The following is a 16,432-nucleotide window of genomic DNA, read 5'->3' on the forward strand; positions in this document are numbered from 1 at the left end:
TTGTATACCCCGAAGGCCAAACATCAACACTTCAGCAAAAAAAACACTTGACCTCTCAGATCAATGGCATCCAGTGGATTAAAGCTATAGGCGATGGCTTTCTCTCCAAATCAAAGTAGTGTTGCGTGGGTTTATAAATAAATGCATGACAGAGGCAGAAATGTAGTCTAGATCCCACTTTCAAGGAAAAACTGAAAGTGAATAAGACAGCACTATCAAAACAAATAGAGTTAGACTGCATGGCTGTATTCATGTGTGTGATACTAAAACACTGTCAAGAGCTGGACAACAAAGTCTGACCCACACTCTTTAGGTTATTCATGCTGTGTGGAGACAACTGACTGTAAATGTAGCTTGGCCCATTTGATACATATTTGAATACACGGGTCACCTGCGTAGAAGAATGTCAAATGTATTATATAATGTGGATATTTAAAACAACATCATCACCACCATATATGTGATGATGAGCCGAATTACCTTGCATCGTTAAGTAGTGATGCTGTAACCAAGGCCAAGGGTGAACCAGAAAAACTGAACAATAAATCTTGAGAAAAAAGTTTTAACTAAATAGCTGCCAACAGGCTGAAAACCAGAAGGTGTAAGACCTTACAGTGCAAACAGAACAGCAAGCAAAGCTGTGCATTTGAAGATGATGACCCAAAGTACTTTCTCTGTGGATATATAAGGTTACAGTGCTTTTTTAAATTACCTTATGAAACCTTATGCAGAGGTGAAATGATTCAGTCAGCTCTGAATTCTTTCTCTCCGCTGATCCTCTATCCGTCCGTAAAAATGTTTCTGCCTAGGTTTTATTTTGAACTGAGCTTGATATGGCTGACTTCCACATGAAACTACAAAGGGAGAATACCCCTGACAAGGCAGCACACTCGTCTGGATGTGATATTTTAAAGGTGGAACATTTTAAGAGTTTTCCCATCTGCATTTAGACACAGAGTCAACACAGACAGGGAGATTATCAATCAGGTTAATATAATTAAATAATAATTTAAGGGGATGTGAGAGTTTAGAAGGAATTGTACAATAACATGTGACGGTTACAATTAATATATCTAAATCCATAAATGACAGTAAATGTATCGGATGTCTACAATATTTTTGAGCTCTGTTTTGGTTTATGAAGCTGAGCTGCAGTGAGAGACTGTAGTGATGTCATCGTGAGATAAGTCCTCCACAGATAAATGAATAATGGAACTACTCAAAGGACAACATGACAGCAGCCATGATGTTCTTAGGAATATTTTCTGATGCATAGCAATGCACCCTACATTCACAACAAAAACAACAAAATATATGAGGCTGTAGACTCGTAAGAAGAATTGCAAAAGATGTTGCCTGATCCTGTTTTAGAGACTGTTTGCTTTTTGCAGATACTAGAGTCTAAAGTCCAAAACTGGGCATTTATTTAAACTGAAAACATCAGTTGAATAGTTGGACAAAAGAAATGTAATCAACTTTGATATTATAAAAACATTTTGTTAGTCATGTATTAATGAGAAATGCTAAATAATTACTGGTTTAAGCATCTCAAATGTAAGGATTTTCTCAAATAAATGTAACTAAACCCATTTGTTCAATGTTTGTATAAGATTAAACACGCACTTAACAATAACACTTTGGGCTGTGGGATAAATGGTGTTTGTAATTGTAATTTGAAAATGTAGTGATATTTGATAAAAGGAAAATAATTCATCGAATTATATCAAAAGCAAGCAAATGTTGATTAATCCAAATATATTATTCATATGCACCACCTCAGCAGTTTCCTCTGTAACTATAATGTACACATTTACATTCACACAATTTTTTTTAACAGATTAACAAACAAGCTCTGAAGTGTGAAATATACCTAGTGTAGCACCTCTCAATTGTAATTCCTCAGCAGCATGTCCCAGTTCTCTAGTTAACACAGCAGCAGTGGTTCACAGCCTGTCCTCTACATACTCAATCCTGTGTTCAACTGAAATGTTCTCCCTCTAATTGCTCACACAAAGCCCTCTACAGCAATACAGTTGTCTGTAACAACACTGCAGCACCACTTATCTCACAAAAGCCTCATCCTTAATCATCGTTTCAATTGCCTTTTTGCCTTTCTAACAGTTTTATGCAACATGAAAATCAACACCTACCTGTAGCCCTGTAGGTTTTATTATCTCAGGATCTTTTGTTTTTGTCAAAGGGCAAACTAGTGTTGTATCCGCCCACATTAATGTTATGAACAGAGTAGAGAATGTTCATTTTTGGTATACAGAAATCCATAGCTTATAGAGAAAAGCTTTAAAGATGTTATGTAATATACAGTATAACGATTTGCCTGTTGCACTGCCACCAATGATGCTAAGGCAGCTAAAGGACATTTTTTGTTTAGCCAAGACTCTCTTAACAAGTGCATTTAGATTAATGCTCTTGAAAGGTTATTGATTTAATCATACATTTCCAGATAGTTATTATATTTCAAAATGTGTGAAGCATTGCTGGAGGCTCCGTCACTATTGAGTTTCCTCCCCCAGAGTTCAATTTAGCTTCTTCTGCCAGCAGCGGGCTGCAGGGAGGGTGTTTGTCCTTTAGTGCAGGTGCTATACAGAAAACTATCCCTGACTATTGGAGACAAATCAGGTGACTCAAAGACAGGACAGTGCAGAGGAAGACATAGACAGAAGAGGTAGGAAAATAAAAACATATCATCCTCACATTCAACATCACAATGCAAAATATTGGATGCATCCTCCAAGAACTTATAGGTTTCCATCATGGCTTATATGTTTTCATCATGGCTCTCCAGGGGCCCTTCAGTTTCTCTAATAACCATGCATTACACTCCTCTAGGGCAGGTCATCATCCTCTACCTCAGCTGCATCTCAGCCTTTGTTCTCTCTCTCTACTCCCCACAATACAGACCCCTTTCTCCATCTTTGTTTGCATCAGAGTTTTACAGAAATATACAGATTCAGGTTAGTAGATCATTTTTAAAGGAGAAAAAGATTCAATCGATTACACCTTTTTTTGCCTACATGATATTGGGTGTATGGAGATGAATAAATATACCGCAATGTGGATTTTTATTCTCAGCAATCTTCTATTAATAATGTTAATTTTGACTTTATTCTATCAGAATGAAAGTGTACAAGTACATCAACAAATAAATAAATTAAATGTGCGAATAAACACAAAAGTCTTGCCTTGCACCACAACTATGAACCTAATGAAGCCTGCATGTATTGTGTATTCCACTGTGGTGCCAACTCCAGGGACAATACGTATGTTATGCAAGAAACCAACAAAACAAGACTTGATCTGTAAATGTCAGACAGTCCAAAGACATCATACAAGTGGAAGATGGCCACTGAAATGGATTCCGCATGACTGGAGGAGGACAGAAGCTAAGGACATAAAACTGCAGACCTTGTGAGCCTGTCCCCTGCTCCCTGTGAACAATGAAGAGCCAGACACATCGCCTGTCAGCAGCTGCCCTCCCCTGTGGCCGGGACTGGCACAGAGTGGTACACAGCAGGCACTAAAGGACACACAAGCCCTCCACCCAATATAGGCTTTAGACACCTACGAGGCGAGCATTGCACAACGTTTAGCACTTCAACAACTTGTATTCTCAGCAGAGGCGAGATGTGGGGGGCTTAGATGCAGGAGTGTGTAGCTTACCTTACACTCTTCTCAACTTCAGTATTTTTTCATGGACAAGATTAACTGAATCATATTTGAAATGTTATACAAGTATAGGGTAGGTAATATTAAAGAAAAATAAGTAGATACTAGGATTGTATTTGCCATCACCACAAGGAGAGGTCTGAGTAGCATACATGAGGTGTCGTTTAATAAAACGATGCAGAATAGGAATTGAACCATTAAGCAGATGTAAAACTAGAATGACCTTTCCCATCTCATGGGACACTAAAGGCCTATAGCAACATAACTACAATCGATCATTTTAGGCGTAGACTGAATACGCATGTATGAATCACCGATAATTGTAGCATTAGGTGTGTACAGATGTCCAACCCGATCTTATAACATATCAGGAATACATAATGCCTGGATAAAATGGAAGACTTTTAAAGCAATAACCGTTTTCGCTCAAAGCTCACCGCCCTGTTGTTAACAGTGATGCTGAGCACAAATCCACAGGCTGGGCAGATCAGCATCCATGCACCGCTCCGTGCTCCGTACGGTGCCTGGGAGGAGGACCACTACAGCCTCGCTTACTGAGCATCTATCGATGTTTACCAATGATTAATACAAAGGAAAATATGTCTTACCTGGAGAACATATGCTGATCAAGTCACCTGCTTTTTGGATTTGTAAAGGATGGTGCTGGCTGTTCGCACATCACTCGAGTGTGTGTCTCACGGACAGAAAGCGTACGGAGCTCGGTGCTTCCAGCCCCGGAACGAGTATAACACATATCAGCCCACTGCAGCTACCCCGCCCGAGCAGCGACAGATACACCGGTACTCTGGAGAAAGAGTAATCCGTTACTCGGCCGTTACCGTATTATATGAAAAATATAACAGACACAACTGGCCCATCGGTATTAGCAAGTTAAATAAAAAATGTATATTGTAAATCTGCGCTATTTCTTTTAGATTTGTTTTCTACTTTTAAACACATGAACAGTGAACCAAACAGCAATAGGCTTTTAAACACAACCACATGGTCAATAACAAGAGCGAAAAATATACGAATTTAAATCCAAGATGGAAAAGTAGTAACCATGCGAGAACAATCTAGAACAATATACGGAAGACAAATCAATCCAGCTTGCTGTTTGTAGATAAATAAACTAGCAATCAAAGTATCCACGTGTAGATAGCATTAACTGACGTTAGCCAACATGAACTCACGTAGCTACGTTACCTAGCATTAACTGACGTTAGCTTACATAAAGAGCCGGTGCTAGCTACAAGCCAAACCGCGCAAGTTGTATTAACAGACTCAATACAAAAGACTAGATTTCCCAGAGACTCCTTCTTTCGAGCAAGGGAATGTCCCATTGCTCAACAATAAAGACAATATTTTACTATGGCAATCTCAACCTAACAAAGATGGCAGAGGGAAGTGACCTCATCTCCTCACCTTGTTCAATGGCCTACTTCAGAAGAAATATATAGATCAAAAAAAGATCTACTAATCAATATAAAAAAGTAGAAATGTATATGATTGAGAAAATATATTGTATGGTCAAAATGCTGCATCTTACTACCTCCTTAAAAAGAAGTTGAACTTGTCAAATTTGATATTTTTCTCCATCACCTACAGGTGTGAAAAACATTCTCAAGAGTTGTTGGTGTGAACAGAATGTACATAAATGACATCTTCAATAAATGTCTGTTAATGTACAACTGTGTCAACTTTCATATTCATAATTATTTTGTGTAGATTGAGTTTGGTAGCTTCATGATTTTAATTGTAATCATCCTTATATCAACTGTGTGGGTGTGAGTGCTTATGACCTTTTCTAAAGATTAGGAATATTAAAATCAGTAGGCTACCGAGTTTTTCAAAATGATCAAGAATGATATTCACTCAAAGGGTTTTTTGATTATCCAGAGTCACCTGTTTGATGCCAATCATTTGTTTCATTTAGGAACTTAATTTACATGGCTATAGGCCTACTGTGTTATCAAGGCTGAGATATAGAAACAGAGAAATACAATGTATTATCATTGGATCAAAGATAACCTCTAAGCATCTCAGCCTAAAATGTCAGGGAACCAGCGCAGCACTGCTCCCCAGTGGACATCATTCAACATTACAGCTGAATGAAAAACGAATCACGACCATAGATAGAATGGGATTAACCCTTCTCTTGCGTTAGGTCATACCCCCCTTCCCATACTATTTTCGTTCAAAATTGACCGGTGTGTTTTGCACAGTGATATCTCTGGAACACCTTATCCAATTTTGATGGTTGACATCTCATTTGAACAGTCAAAGCAAGTAGAATCAAGGGGTGACAGACAGAATGACACCAGGGGTGAATTTCACGTTATAATTTTGCAGTAAATTCAAAGATAGTGCTGCTTATTGTATTCTGTAAAATGCTTGCCATGTAGGCTGTGTTTACTGGAGATGGAAATGTTTTAGTTGGTGTCGTAGCTGAGATTCTTCCTGTTCCAAATGATGTATGGGATGTATTGATTTGATACAAACAAGTCAGTGTTCCATTGTGTACTTTCAACTACAGTATATGGTCCGTACCCACCGGTGGGCCCAACAAGTTCAGCATTCACTGCATTCACTGTGCAGTGCATGAATATAAAATAAAACACTGATACTGTTTTCCTCAATGAAAATGTAAAGAAAAATAAATATTCAGGGCTCCTCTCCCTCAGGGGCCTCTCCCTCGGGGGCCTCTCCCTCGGGGGCCTCTTCCTGGTCTGTTGACTGTTGGTCAGACTCATAGTCTGGATCGCTGTTGTCTTCCATTTCTGAGACATCGTCCTCTATGCACAGATATAAGATCAATAATACACTTTATTTTAGGGCACCTTTCAAAGCATTCAATGTCACTTTAAAATACAATTAAAAAAAATATGAGTGGCATCACAGTTGAGTAGGGATATATAAAAATGATATTCAAAGGAGCAATTCAAGCGAGTGAAGCCAGTTTGAACACATTATCTTTTAGGCTTGATTGAAAATAACACAGTGTCTGACATTATAATGTTATATCATTACTGTTATATCATTGCTTACTATTCGTGGTTATCAGACACTTAAACAACAGAGAAGGTTTTAAGAAATAGGACTATAGAGACAAATCACATATTATCCTGTCATTGTCTGTTCTGTAGAAAGGAGGAACATAACAGAGTGGGACTATACACTCAAAAACGTAAGTTTATTCCAATACGAAGATTGTGACAGATCTGAAAAACGTGTCCTTAAAACGAGCCTCCTCGCAATTGTATGCACATTATTTATTCAGCCGTTTGCTGTTTAATCTGATATATCATTCAAAAGAGAGAAAAAAGCTTAGAAAACGGCGAACGCTCAATACAGGCGATGACGTCACCTTTGACGTCACCCGCGAACAGGGCTTCAATTCACGGCATAACACCGGCAAAGATCACCGACTGTGTGAACGTGAACATTAATAGAATATCACCTCCCATCTTCAGAGCAATCTGACTATTATAACATTAGCGTTAAGAAAGCTTACTTAAATACCTGCCACAACATAAGTAACCGGATCAGAGTACATTAAGTACAGTCCGCGGCATATCACTTCATAATGTATCATATATTTTCTTATCTGAGTCAGCCGAGCCGTATCTGGCCGTGCAACACTCACAGTGTCACATACTGTATGCAGAAGTATTATTTTAAGCAACACATTACGTTGAGGAAACACTCCAGTCAAATGTAATTAAAGTCAGATCGTGTTTTAGACGGGGCAGTGATATCATAAACCTGTTAGGCTGCGGCCACACGAGGACGAATTTGGTCGTTTGCGTTACTGTTTAGTGTCATATAGACCGTTCGGCCACACGAGGATGACCGAATACGGCACTAAACGACTGAGGAAACGATAACGGGTCCCAAGGTGGATAGAAAGGCATACGCAACTCTCTGGGGGGTCAAACGGCTCCGTGTGTACGCCCTATCCGAACATTTTCAGATCACTAATAGTGATTGCGCAATAGCCCCACCTCTTCTGCTCACCTCCGCTTACCCCGCGCCATTGCTGAAGTGTTTCGCCACCAACAACAACAACAATGGCGGATCGCAGAGTTGCTATCGTGCTCCGGACGCTATTGACCATGCTACAGTTGTTTGTGCAACATCTACAGCATCTACGGCAATAGCCCCGCCTCTCCCCACCTCTGCTGCTCACCCCCGCGTCAAAGTAAACTGCACCCTGAATTCAGATTATTTATCTTTCTCTCGATATGGACCTAAACGCGAGTGTAGTCTAATCTGACAGGACGGAGACACGCAGCTCTGCTCACCTGCAGCTCCTCCCGCTGCAGCAAAACACACACTTCAAGTCAGATCATCACCCTTAGCTATTTTAATTACCTCTCAAACTCCCTAAACTAGTTATAAATATGTTTATTTTTACAGTCGGCCAGGTCACTCATTACTGGATCAGCTGCTGCATGAGACAGACACTGGCGCTGTCCGAAGAGAGGGAGGAAAAAGAGAGTCTCCGTGTATTTTATTATTATATTATATAGAGTCGTTATTCATTTGTTTTAAAGCTCAATAACTAACAAAGAAGACCTTTGACCGGCACTTTTATAATTTTGTCCGGAAGATTTAAACTTTAATACACGTTGACTGGCGAAAAACTCTGCCCGGTTCCCTCGGCCCCCACCGCGGAGAATAAACAGAAGGGCAACCATGACAACCATGCTTCTTCGCTGCTTTTGTGGAGGAAGTTACAGCGCCACGTACAGGCTCCTGCATATGTACTGCAGCTTCTCCAGCGGTTGGAGGCGAGCTAAACGGAGCGGTCTCGTGTGGACAGACACTATCCGGATAACTATTGCGTGTGGACGGAAGCTTGTTTGCGATTGCGTTTGCATTAATCCTATGCGTTTAGCCGTTTTCGTCCTCGTGTGGCAGCAGCCTATCTCCTCTTCATCTGGTTCAAAACATTTGTCCAGAGCCTCTGACAGAAAATCGCCTAATCGGTCGCTCATTGTGTCAATGAGTCAAATGTGAGCAAGGCACAAATATAACTGAGACAGTAATGGAGGGGCATACAAATGCCAAAGAATCAGACTTAATTCCTCTGAACGGCAGCATTATTTAAAAAAAAAAAAAAGAATTTGTTCTCATTTTACACAAAAAAAGTCAAAATATGGCAATAATGTCAAAAATGCTCAAACATTGATTGGTTATTGATTTAATCATACATTTCCAGATAGTTATTATATTTCAAAATGTGTGAAGCATTGCTGGAGGCTCCGTCCCTATTGAGTTTCCTCCCCCAGAGTTCAATTTAGCTTCTTCTGCCAGCAGCGGGAATAAGATCCCAGCAGGCTGCAGGGAGGGTGTTTGTCCTTTAGTGCAGGTGCTATACAGAAAACTAACAACAATTATGTTCCAATAATTATTTAACCCTTGTGTTGTGTTTAAAAACTGTTACCGCTCATGGTGTTCGCGGGTCAATATTGACGATTTATTGACCCCGATTTATCTCAGTCCAAAACACTCCAAAATAATGATTGTTTACATCACAACTAAGTTATTATGCATTCATAACCGTACAATCGTGTTGTAATTTTATGTTATGGCCCCAAAACACATCACACCACATACTTAAGTAAAGAATGTGATTAAATTCACTCATTATGAGACCTTCAGACTTGGTTAACATTTTAAAAATATGTTTATAGTGTTTATATAGCTGTTGTGGAGGATATCATGAAGCCTTGTTCCGATAATCAAAACTAGAGGGTAGTCATAATATAATTTTAACTTGAAACGGGTCACGGGAGACCCGAACACAACATAAGGGTTAATGATTTTGGTGTTTTTTCACTATCCAGGGAAAAATGATATTCGCCCTGCTTCATTGTTTGTTTATTTATCCATTCAGTATAGCCTTCTATAGACTTAGATAATGTAATTAAATTAATATTGGACTTACAGTATCACTACTATCATAAATGTACGTAAACAGCTCTTCAAGCACCCCATGCGGATCTCTCTCTGAACTGCCTTTGAAAACATTTTAATGTTCAGTTTTGATCATTTCGATTGTGTTCTTTTACAATTGGGTACGGATGGTCATAAACCGTTTCTGATGTTTGCAAATATGTATTTAATGGTGTACGTACATGTTAATGTTTGTTGTGTAAAAACTCTGTCTTTGTCAATAACTCCCAAACAAAAAATATAATTGTGTTCTTTTATTAATCCTCATGACTTTCAGATGAACACGGAGTCCTGTGTCCTGCTGGCCTGAAAACGTTGGGATCTCCTCCATTGCGTCCATGCTCATTTGCCCTCTGATCAGCAGCAGAGTCTTCGGCACCATGACCCATTTTTTCCTGCACCCACTCTCTGCCATTACTGAAATGGGAACAGAGGCAATGTACATCAGAAGAAGCTGATTAACAAAACAAGTTCGGTAAAAAAAAAGACTGTGGTTGTCTGAGCAAGCAAGGTGTACAAAGGTTTTATGGTCTTAGGCAATAATAAGTATAATTGCAGTAGGTCTAATTGTACATTTGGATTGGATCTGTGAAAAGCTGCAGGAAGCAGAGCGGAGCCCCTTTTTGGGAAGAAACTGGATCTAAAATGTTTAGCAAATGCATATATATGTTAATGAGATCGAGCATCATTAAGGTAGGCCCGAATATTAGTTATTTGATTGTGTACAAATGATACACAGATCTGGTTGTCAGCTGCAAAGAACATCAGAAATAAGCCATTTAATAATGGGATAGCATATGAATGGATAGAAAAATGATCACTGCGGTACTGAATACTTTATCAATGATTTGACTTTACAGGTTACTTGTTAGACACTATTATTCAAAGCGAATTACACTCAATACTGTGGCCAATCCACAGGAGCAATTTGCGGTGAAGTGTCTTGGCCTGGGAGTGGTCTCCTGATCTGAAGATCAGTGCACAAACTCACTGAGCCACAGCCTCCCTTATATAACGATAAATAATAATGTAAAAGATAATATATAAGATAAGAATGTAGAGAAAAAATGTGTTCTTTGATCAATCTGCTGCTTTACAAACAAGAATGTTTTCATTTTTAGAAAAAAAACTAAGAGAAACAGACAACATTGTATAAGAAGATGTGTTCCTACACTTTGCTCCTCACCTGATCACCTCAGCTGCCCATTTGCCTCCTTCTCCTCTGCTGGCAGCATCAGCGTTTCCTCTGGCATGAAAGTATTTGTCTGCGTCTATTGTGTTGGCCTCCCTCATATCATTGTATGCCCGCCACATATCATGACCTGCTGGTCAGGACCACCGGGTACAGTCAAATAAAGGAAAGAATCCAGATGTAAAAAAAACAAAAAAAACATGTCATTGACATTTGAAACTGTAAATCCTGGTGTAAAATTATTCACATCGTTTTTTTTAGAGATATTAGAAAGTAATGTTTCTAACCTTGAATGGCTTCTATAGGAAAGTTGATCCACCTTGCATTGGTTTCCACAATTAAGAACAGAGCAATTCCTGCAATAAGCAACTTCATGGTTCCAGCTGTCTAAAAGAAAATGTTACAATTACTTCAACCAATAAATACATATGTACCTTTATATTTTCAGATGTGTCAAACTTACTTTGCTTTTCCTGTTGAGTGTCTAGTAAGTCTTATCAGATCGTAGACTATCTTACCACTGTATAGTAGTACTCATTTGACTCTACTTATATTCAGTTGGGTGGTAGGATTTCTCAATAATGGACATTTCTGACCATGTGGGGTCCAGTTTAAGATAAGAAAAATCTACACACTGAGGGTATTCCCTAGTTGTGCAACTACACACACAAAAGGCAGGGACAAGTTGTATGTTAACAACAATGTAAAAATATACTATGTCATCTCTTCCCTTCCCTTTTCCCTCACCATTACTTTGCCACTTGACCTTTAATGAACAAATTATATTTGTATTACCCCAGAGCAGATTCTTAAAAAAAACTAACAATCAACTACTGTGAAAACATAGTGAGTAACTTCTTTAAAAAATGTATTGTCGAGCTTTTGGCTTGTATTAGTATTAGTTTGTCTCATAACTTCCACTCCCCAAATGTTTGACGAATGCTTTTGCTTATTTTGTCCTCAGAAATGCAGCTAATTTTTGAAAGTACATCTCAAGCTATGAATCACAAGGTACAGATTTTTGCTATGTACCATGAGGTCCTGATAGAAAGGTCATAGGGGTTTTGTTTAATTAATATCCTTATTTTTTACTTATATTACAAACATTAACCATTGTCATAAAAACAGACACATATTTTCTTATGTTGAATAAATGACCCATCTTTTTTCTAGTGATAATGAGTCATTCTACATTTCTTTATTTTTGTATTTAATGTTGTGTTCAGTACTCTCACTGAAGAAGCTTTGATTTGTCTAGTCCTGTTGCAAAATAGGGTGAGGTTCATTGAGACAAAGAACACAACATGTGATGAGAGCCTGTTTGCTTAAGCCAGTGGTCACCAACCTTCTTAAGCCCAAGATCACCGACCTCGGCCTAGGTGAAAGGCGAGATCTACCTATTGCAGAATTGAGTGAAAAAGACGGGCCAGACAGTGCTTCCAATTTGTTTTACTGCCATATAGTATTTCATACCTGTTTTTCCTTTATTCTCTTATTGTTTGTATAACTATAATGATCATATGAAGGTGTGCCGCGGAAATAATCTTTTGAATAATTTGTGACAAAACCGTTCTAAACACTCAGAGAGTCCTTTACTGTAGCTCACCTGAGCCCCTCAGTCTGACAGGGGAGGACTCTCCTCCAGCTTGTTGTGGAAACAGCTCTTGATGTCCGTTAGTGCAGCTAGCCAGGGACGTGCACAGGTACTGGCTAATGTTGCCCGGGCAACGGCCCGTTTTCCCTTTTTGGCTGACCTGCCCTTCTGGAGAGAGCTAGAGTTTTTTTTTCTTTCTGTTGTGGTCGAATCAACATGATAAGCCCACAATTAGTATTGTAGTGTCTCGCTGCGGGAAACACACCACACTGCCCATTACAACTCATTAAGACGAGTTACAAAAACTTCAATTTGAAAAATATTTGTAAACTCAGAATAATCCGTTGCATTAAATTGATAACATGAGTCAGCCTCGGCATTGTATGTAACACGCATGCGCCCGCAATATGACGTCACACGCAGTGTCCCAAAACTGAAATGAATTTGAAATCCGAGTTGGCTGCCATCTTTCTTCCTCGCTCAGAGCCCAAACTGGAGTTATCAAGTAAGTACATTCAAATGTAATCTAGTTCATCAGCAGACAATGCAAATTAATCCTCTAACGTTAGTCTCTGTCTCAGACTGACTGTCGCCACACCTTTTGATGCATATTTCATATTTAACGTTAGTTAGTTTTAGGAAAAACGTTAGCATGTTAGCGAGCTAGCTAGCTAGCAGTAAGTTGGAAATTAAGAGCTGCCCGAGTGAAATAGCGAGTATATAGTGTAAAGCAAAGGAGGGTTGAATGAGTTGAATGTTGATGAGACAAATTCGGACCATCTAGATTTAACAACAGATGATTACATAGAGCAGGGGTCGGCAACAGGCAGACCGCGATCCGGATCCGGACCCAGACACCGACCTATACGGACCCGGACCCGGAGCTATAATCAATACATTAATAGGGGATTTTTCGGCGCCTCCCACTTGTTTAACGCTGATTTGGTTGACTTGTGTAATTCGTGGAGAACCGAAGAGTTTTCGTTTTGGGGGTGGGGGGAAGTCAGTCCGACAGACGGACAACTTCTCACTTCAAAAAAGAAGAAGAAATCTAGACCGCAAAAATAAGTAAACAAGCGAGTACCTGTTTTTCCTGGCCAAGGACAGGTTCATGAACACAACACGAGCGTAACGTGTCTTCACGTGGTATATGTCTCATCTGAAAGGAGAGCACCGGAACGCCGCTCCAGCCCTTACAATATTGCAGTACCCATAAGTAGCCGTACACACCGCAGTGTTTGCGTGGCTGTGTCTTTAGTTGTAAGCACAGTGGCGATCTGTTGTTATTAGCATCTGGTTAGCTAGCTATGCTAACGCATTTAAAGAGCTTTTCTACAACCAGGTGGAAGAGAGCTATCTCCTGAGAGGCTCAAATAACCTCAGCTCAGTGAGGTTAAGGCACACCTTGATATGATCATTATAGTTATTAATGAGACTAAATTAAAAACAGGTATACAATACTATATGACAACAACAAAAAAGTTGTTAAAAATAACAAGAATAGAGTTTAAAAGTGGAGTGATTTGTAAAATATCCTAAAAGGAAAATATGCTACAGTTCTCTTTCATATGGGTGTTGAGAGATGTATCCATAGATCTCTTAATGTTGCTCTCAAAGTGCACCACATTGATGCATTTAACTTCAATATTTAAAAATTACACATATCCACAGTATTTAAGTAATGTTAATTTACAATAAATATTGTTGTTTTTGTACTTTCTTTATTTGATTGGCAGTCAGTTGTTGATTACATGCAGACGTTGATAAAGCTGCAGGTCACTTCAATATATATCACACTAATTCATGAAGCAACTTAGACATTTTGATGTTCCGGACCTTTGCATGGGGAGATTTTCTCTAACTGGATCTCGTTGCATTTTAGTTGAAGACCCCTGACATAGAGGATCAAGACCTGCATGATTTGTTTCAACAGAAAGTTGCATCTTTCTTACTTCGTATGCAAACGATTTTGCATGTGTCTAAGACAAAAACCCAGGAAATTATAAACGAGCTATGTAGTATTAGCTCAGCTGTGGAAGAGTGCACACCACAAATAATTGGAAGTGTACTGATCAACCACAATTGTGCAGTAAATAGTGCAGTCACCACTGCTATAACAGAGATAGTTAAAAAAGCAAACCCCCTACGTTTCCTGTCAAAGGGCGGACCTTTTGGCTCTGAATACAAAAGAGAAACTTTTTACAAGAATAATTTTAAAGTGATTGAGCCGATTGAATATGTTTTAGATGCATCTTCCAGACGTACATTTGTTTATATTCCAATTCTGAAAGTCTTGACAGAGCTGTTAAATCGTAATAATGTTCTTCTATTTCATGTATTGCATGTTCAACATTTGTATATGGTTTGACATATATATGCTTGTGCAATACCAAATATTGCATCTGGGCAGCTTGTGAAATGTGAAAACGTAGGTCACTTTTAACTTGGACTAAAATGATGTAATGTCACTTCTTCATATAGATCGTCAAGGAATTTACCAGGCTGATGTCGATGGACCTCAATTCGCTCTATGAGGGTCTGGACAGCCACCTGCAGAAATTCCTTCAGTTGTTCAGGTCAAAGCGCTTTGAGGGGATCAAAGAAATTACATCCTTAATGGAGAGCCTCGACAAGGATGTAAGTACAGTTCTTTACTTTAAAGTACTTTGAGGCAATAGAGCTGCCTTTCCACATTCATTCATGTGTTCTCGTGTAAACTCAATGTAATTGTTACGACGGGATACAGGGGAAGGACCCAAAAGCAGGCGCCTGATGCAGTTCAATGATTTAATAAACAACATGGTGGTACAAAGGCTTAAGGGATAGTGAGGCAGGCAAGGGTCAGAGAAGGCAGGCCACACACGGACACGGACACACGGAATATGAAGGAATCTATTCAGTTAGCTGTGAACGTAGTGCAAATAACCAGAATGCCTTGTGGAGTGAGGGGGTCATATAATTATGATAGCAACGAGCAATATTAATTTATCATGTGTTTTGGCAGGCATCGAACCAAAGGAAAAGGGCAGCAGTGTTGCAGGGCCTACCATGGTACATGAGGGGGAATCCTTCAACTATCATGAAGATGTGTGAGGTAAGCGCTGAAATGTCGTTCAAGATGATACAAAAAACGAGTTCACAGGGTTACACTAGTCGTTTCAGGCGTCGTCTGTGTATGCACATATGCCAAAGCATCTCTAAAGCACTTTCGTTTTTGTTTCTTTTTGCATGAAGCCAACGGATCCTGAAGACGACGTCATCAAGGGAATGGTGATTGGAGTCCTTTTAGTCGTTGAAGATGTGAAGGAACCTCTTCCAGCTTCCTACAACGATGTCGTGATCGAGGAAAGGATAGTCATACGTGACCTTGGTGATGTACCCAATGCTTTTGTGAACCTGATGGGATTGCAGTACATGCAGAACCTTGACTATCCAAAAGACATGAAATACACCTATGAGGTGATTCAGCGCCTGTTCATGGGAATTGGGTTGGACTCGTGCACTCCCTGGGTCCACTCTCTGAAGAATATATTGCTCAGTTAGAGAGATGGCCTAGGAAGATGTCTCTGCATCCGTCCCAAATGATGCATTTTCATTTTTTGTCCACCATTTCATTTGTCCACTGTTCCAAGAGGAAAACAAATGTATAGCCCCTCTGTGGGTCACACCAGTTTATTTGGTTTTCATTTTCTATTGCTCTATTTTGAGGAAGTGTCAGAGAGACACTAGTGTGTATTTTATGTTGTACAGCAACCATGAACAGAGTGGATATTTCAGTACTGTTAGAATGTTTTAATGTTCTGACTGACAGTTAAGTTAAGAGAGATACAATTTTCTATGCATTTTACTGCAGCAACCCTGAACACTTACTCCTCAGAATGGACTCTGTTTAACAAGTCACTCAATTACAGTTGTATCTATAGTGTAATTTCAGTTTTTGAGCAGCCCAGAGCAAAAACAATGGTGTGTTAGAGGGTGTTTTTTGTTTGGTCTGCATGTCC

General features: G+C 39.4%; 2 protein-coding genes and 1 long non-coding RNA gene across 13 annotated transcripts in view; 1 reads left to right on the forward strand and 2 right to left on the reverse strand.

The window, feature by feature from the left end:
* apba2b (amyloid beta (A4) precursor protein-binding, family A, member 2b) overlaps positions 1 to 4,439 on the reverse strand; it is a 100,627-nt gene extending 96,188 nt beyond the window's left edge. For 7 of the 9 annotated variants that reach the window (XM_071206810.1, XM_071206811.1, XM_071206798.1 and 4 more), the window contains exon 1: positions 4,293 to 4,439. The gene's annotated coding sequence lies outside the window, so the exon portion shown is untranslated. Of the gene's footprint in view, positions 1 to 4,121; positions 4,167 to 4,292 lie in introns of those variants that run through there. The other 2 variants (XM_071206805.1, XM_071206806.1) reach the window with 2 other exon arrangements.
* Positions 4,440 to 9,884: 5,445 nt separating this feature from the next.
* saa (serum amyloid A) lies at positions 9,885 to 11,394 on the reverse strand. 3 transcript variants are annotated; one of them, XM_034107099.2, is made up of 4 exons: positions 11,301 to 11,394; positions 11,125 to 11,224; positions 10,832 to 10,967; positions 9,885 to 10,062 (listed from the first exon to the last, which is right to left on the reverse strand). In XM_034107099.2, exons 2-4 carry the CDS (start codon positions 11,210 to 11,212, stop codon positions 9,903 to 9,905), a joined length of 384 nt encoding a protein of 127 aa, XP_033962990.1. In that variant the 5' UTR covers positions 11,213 to 11,224; positions 11,301 to 11,394; the 3' UTR covers positions 9,885 to 9,902. The 3 variants fall into 3 exon arrangements, with proteins under 3 accessions (XP_033962990.1, XP_033962974.1, XP_033962981.1); XM_034107083.2 differs by having other exon boundaries at positions 10,832 to 10,970; XM_034107090.2 differs by having other exon boundaries at positions 10,832 to 10,970; positions 11,125 to 11,220; positions 11,301 to 11,384.
* A 1,497-nt stretch (positions 11,395 to 12,891) lies between these two features.
* On the forward strand, positions 12,892 to 15,523 carry LOC117461240 (uncharacterized). The gene is made up of 3 exons (XR_004553679.1): positions 12,892 to 12,936; positions 14,913 to 15,068; positions 15,436 to 15,523. It is a non-coding gene; the product is annotated as an uncharacterized lncRNA (long non-coding RNA).
* The last annotated feature ends 909 nt before the right edge of the window (positions 15,524 to 16,432 follow it).

The sequence above is a fragment of the Pseudochaenichthys georgianus genome, chromosome 3, assembly GCF_902827115.2.
Source record: "Pseudochaenichthys georgianus chromosome 3, fPseGeo1.2, whole genome shotgun sequence".
Taxonomy (NCBI): Eukaryota; Metazoa; Chordata; class Actinopteri; order Perciformes; family Channichthyidae; genus Pseudochaenichthys; species Pseudochaenichthys georgianus.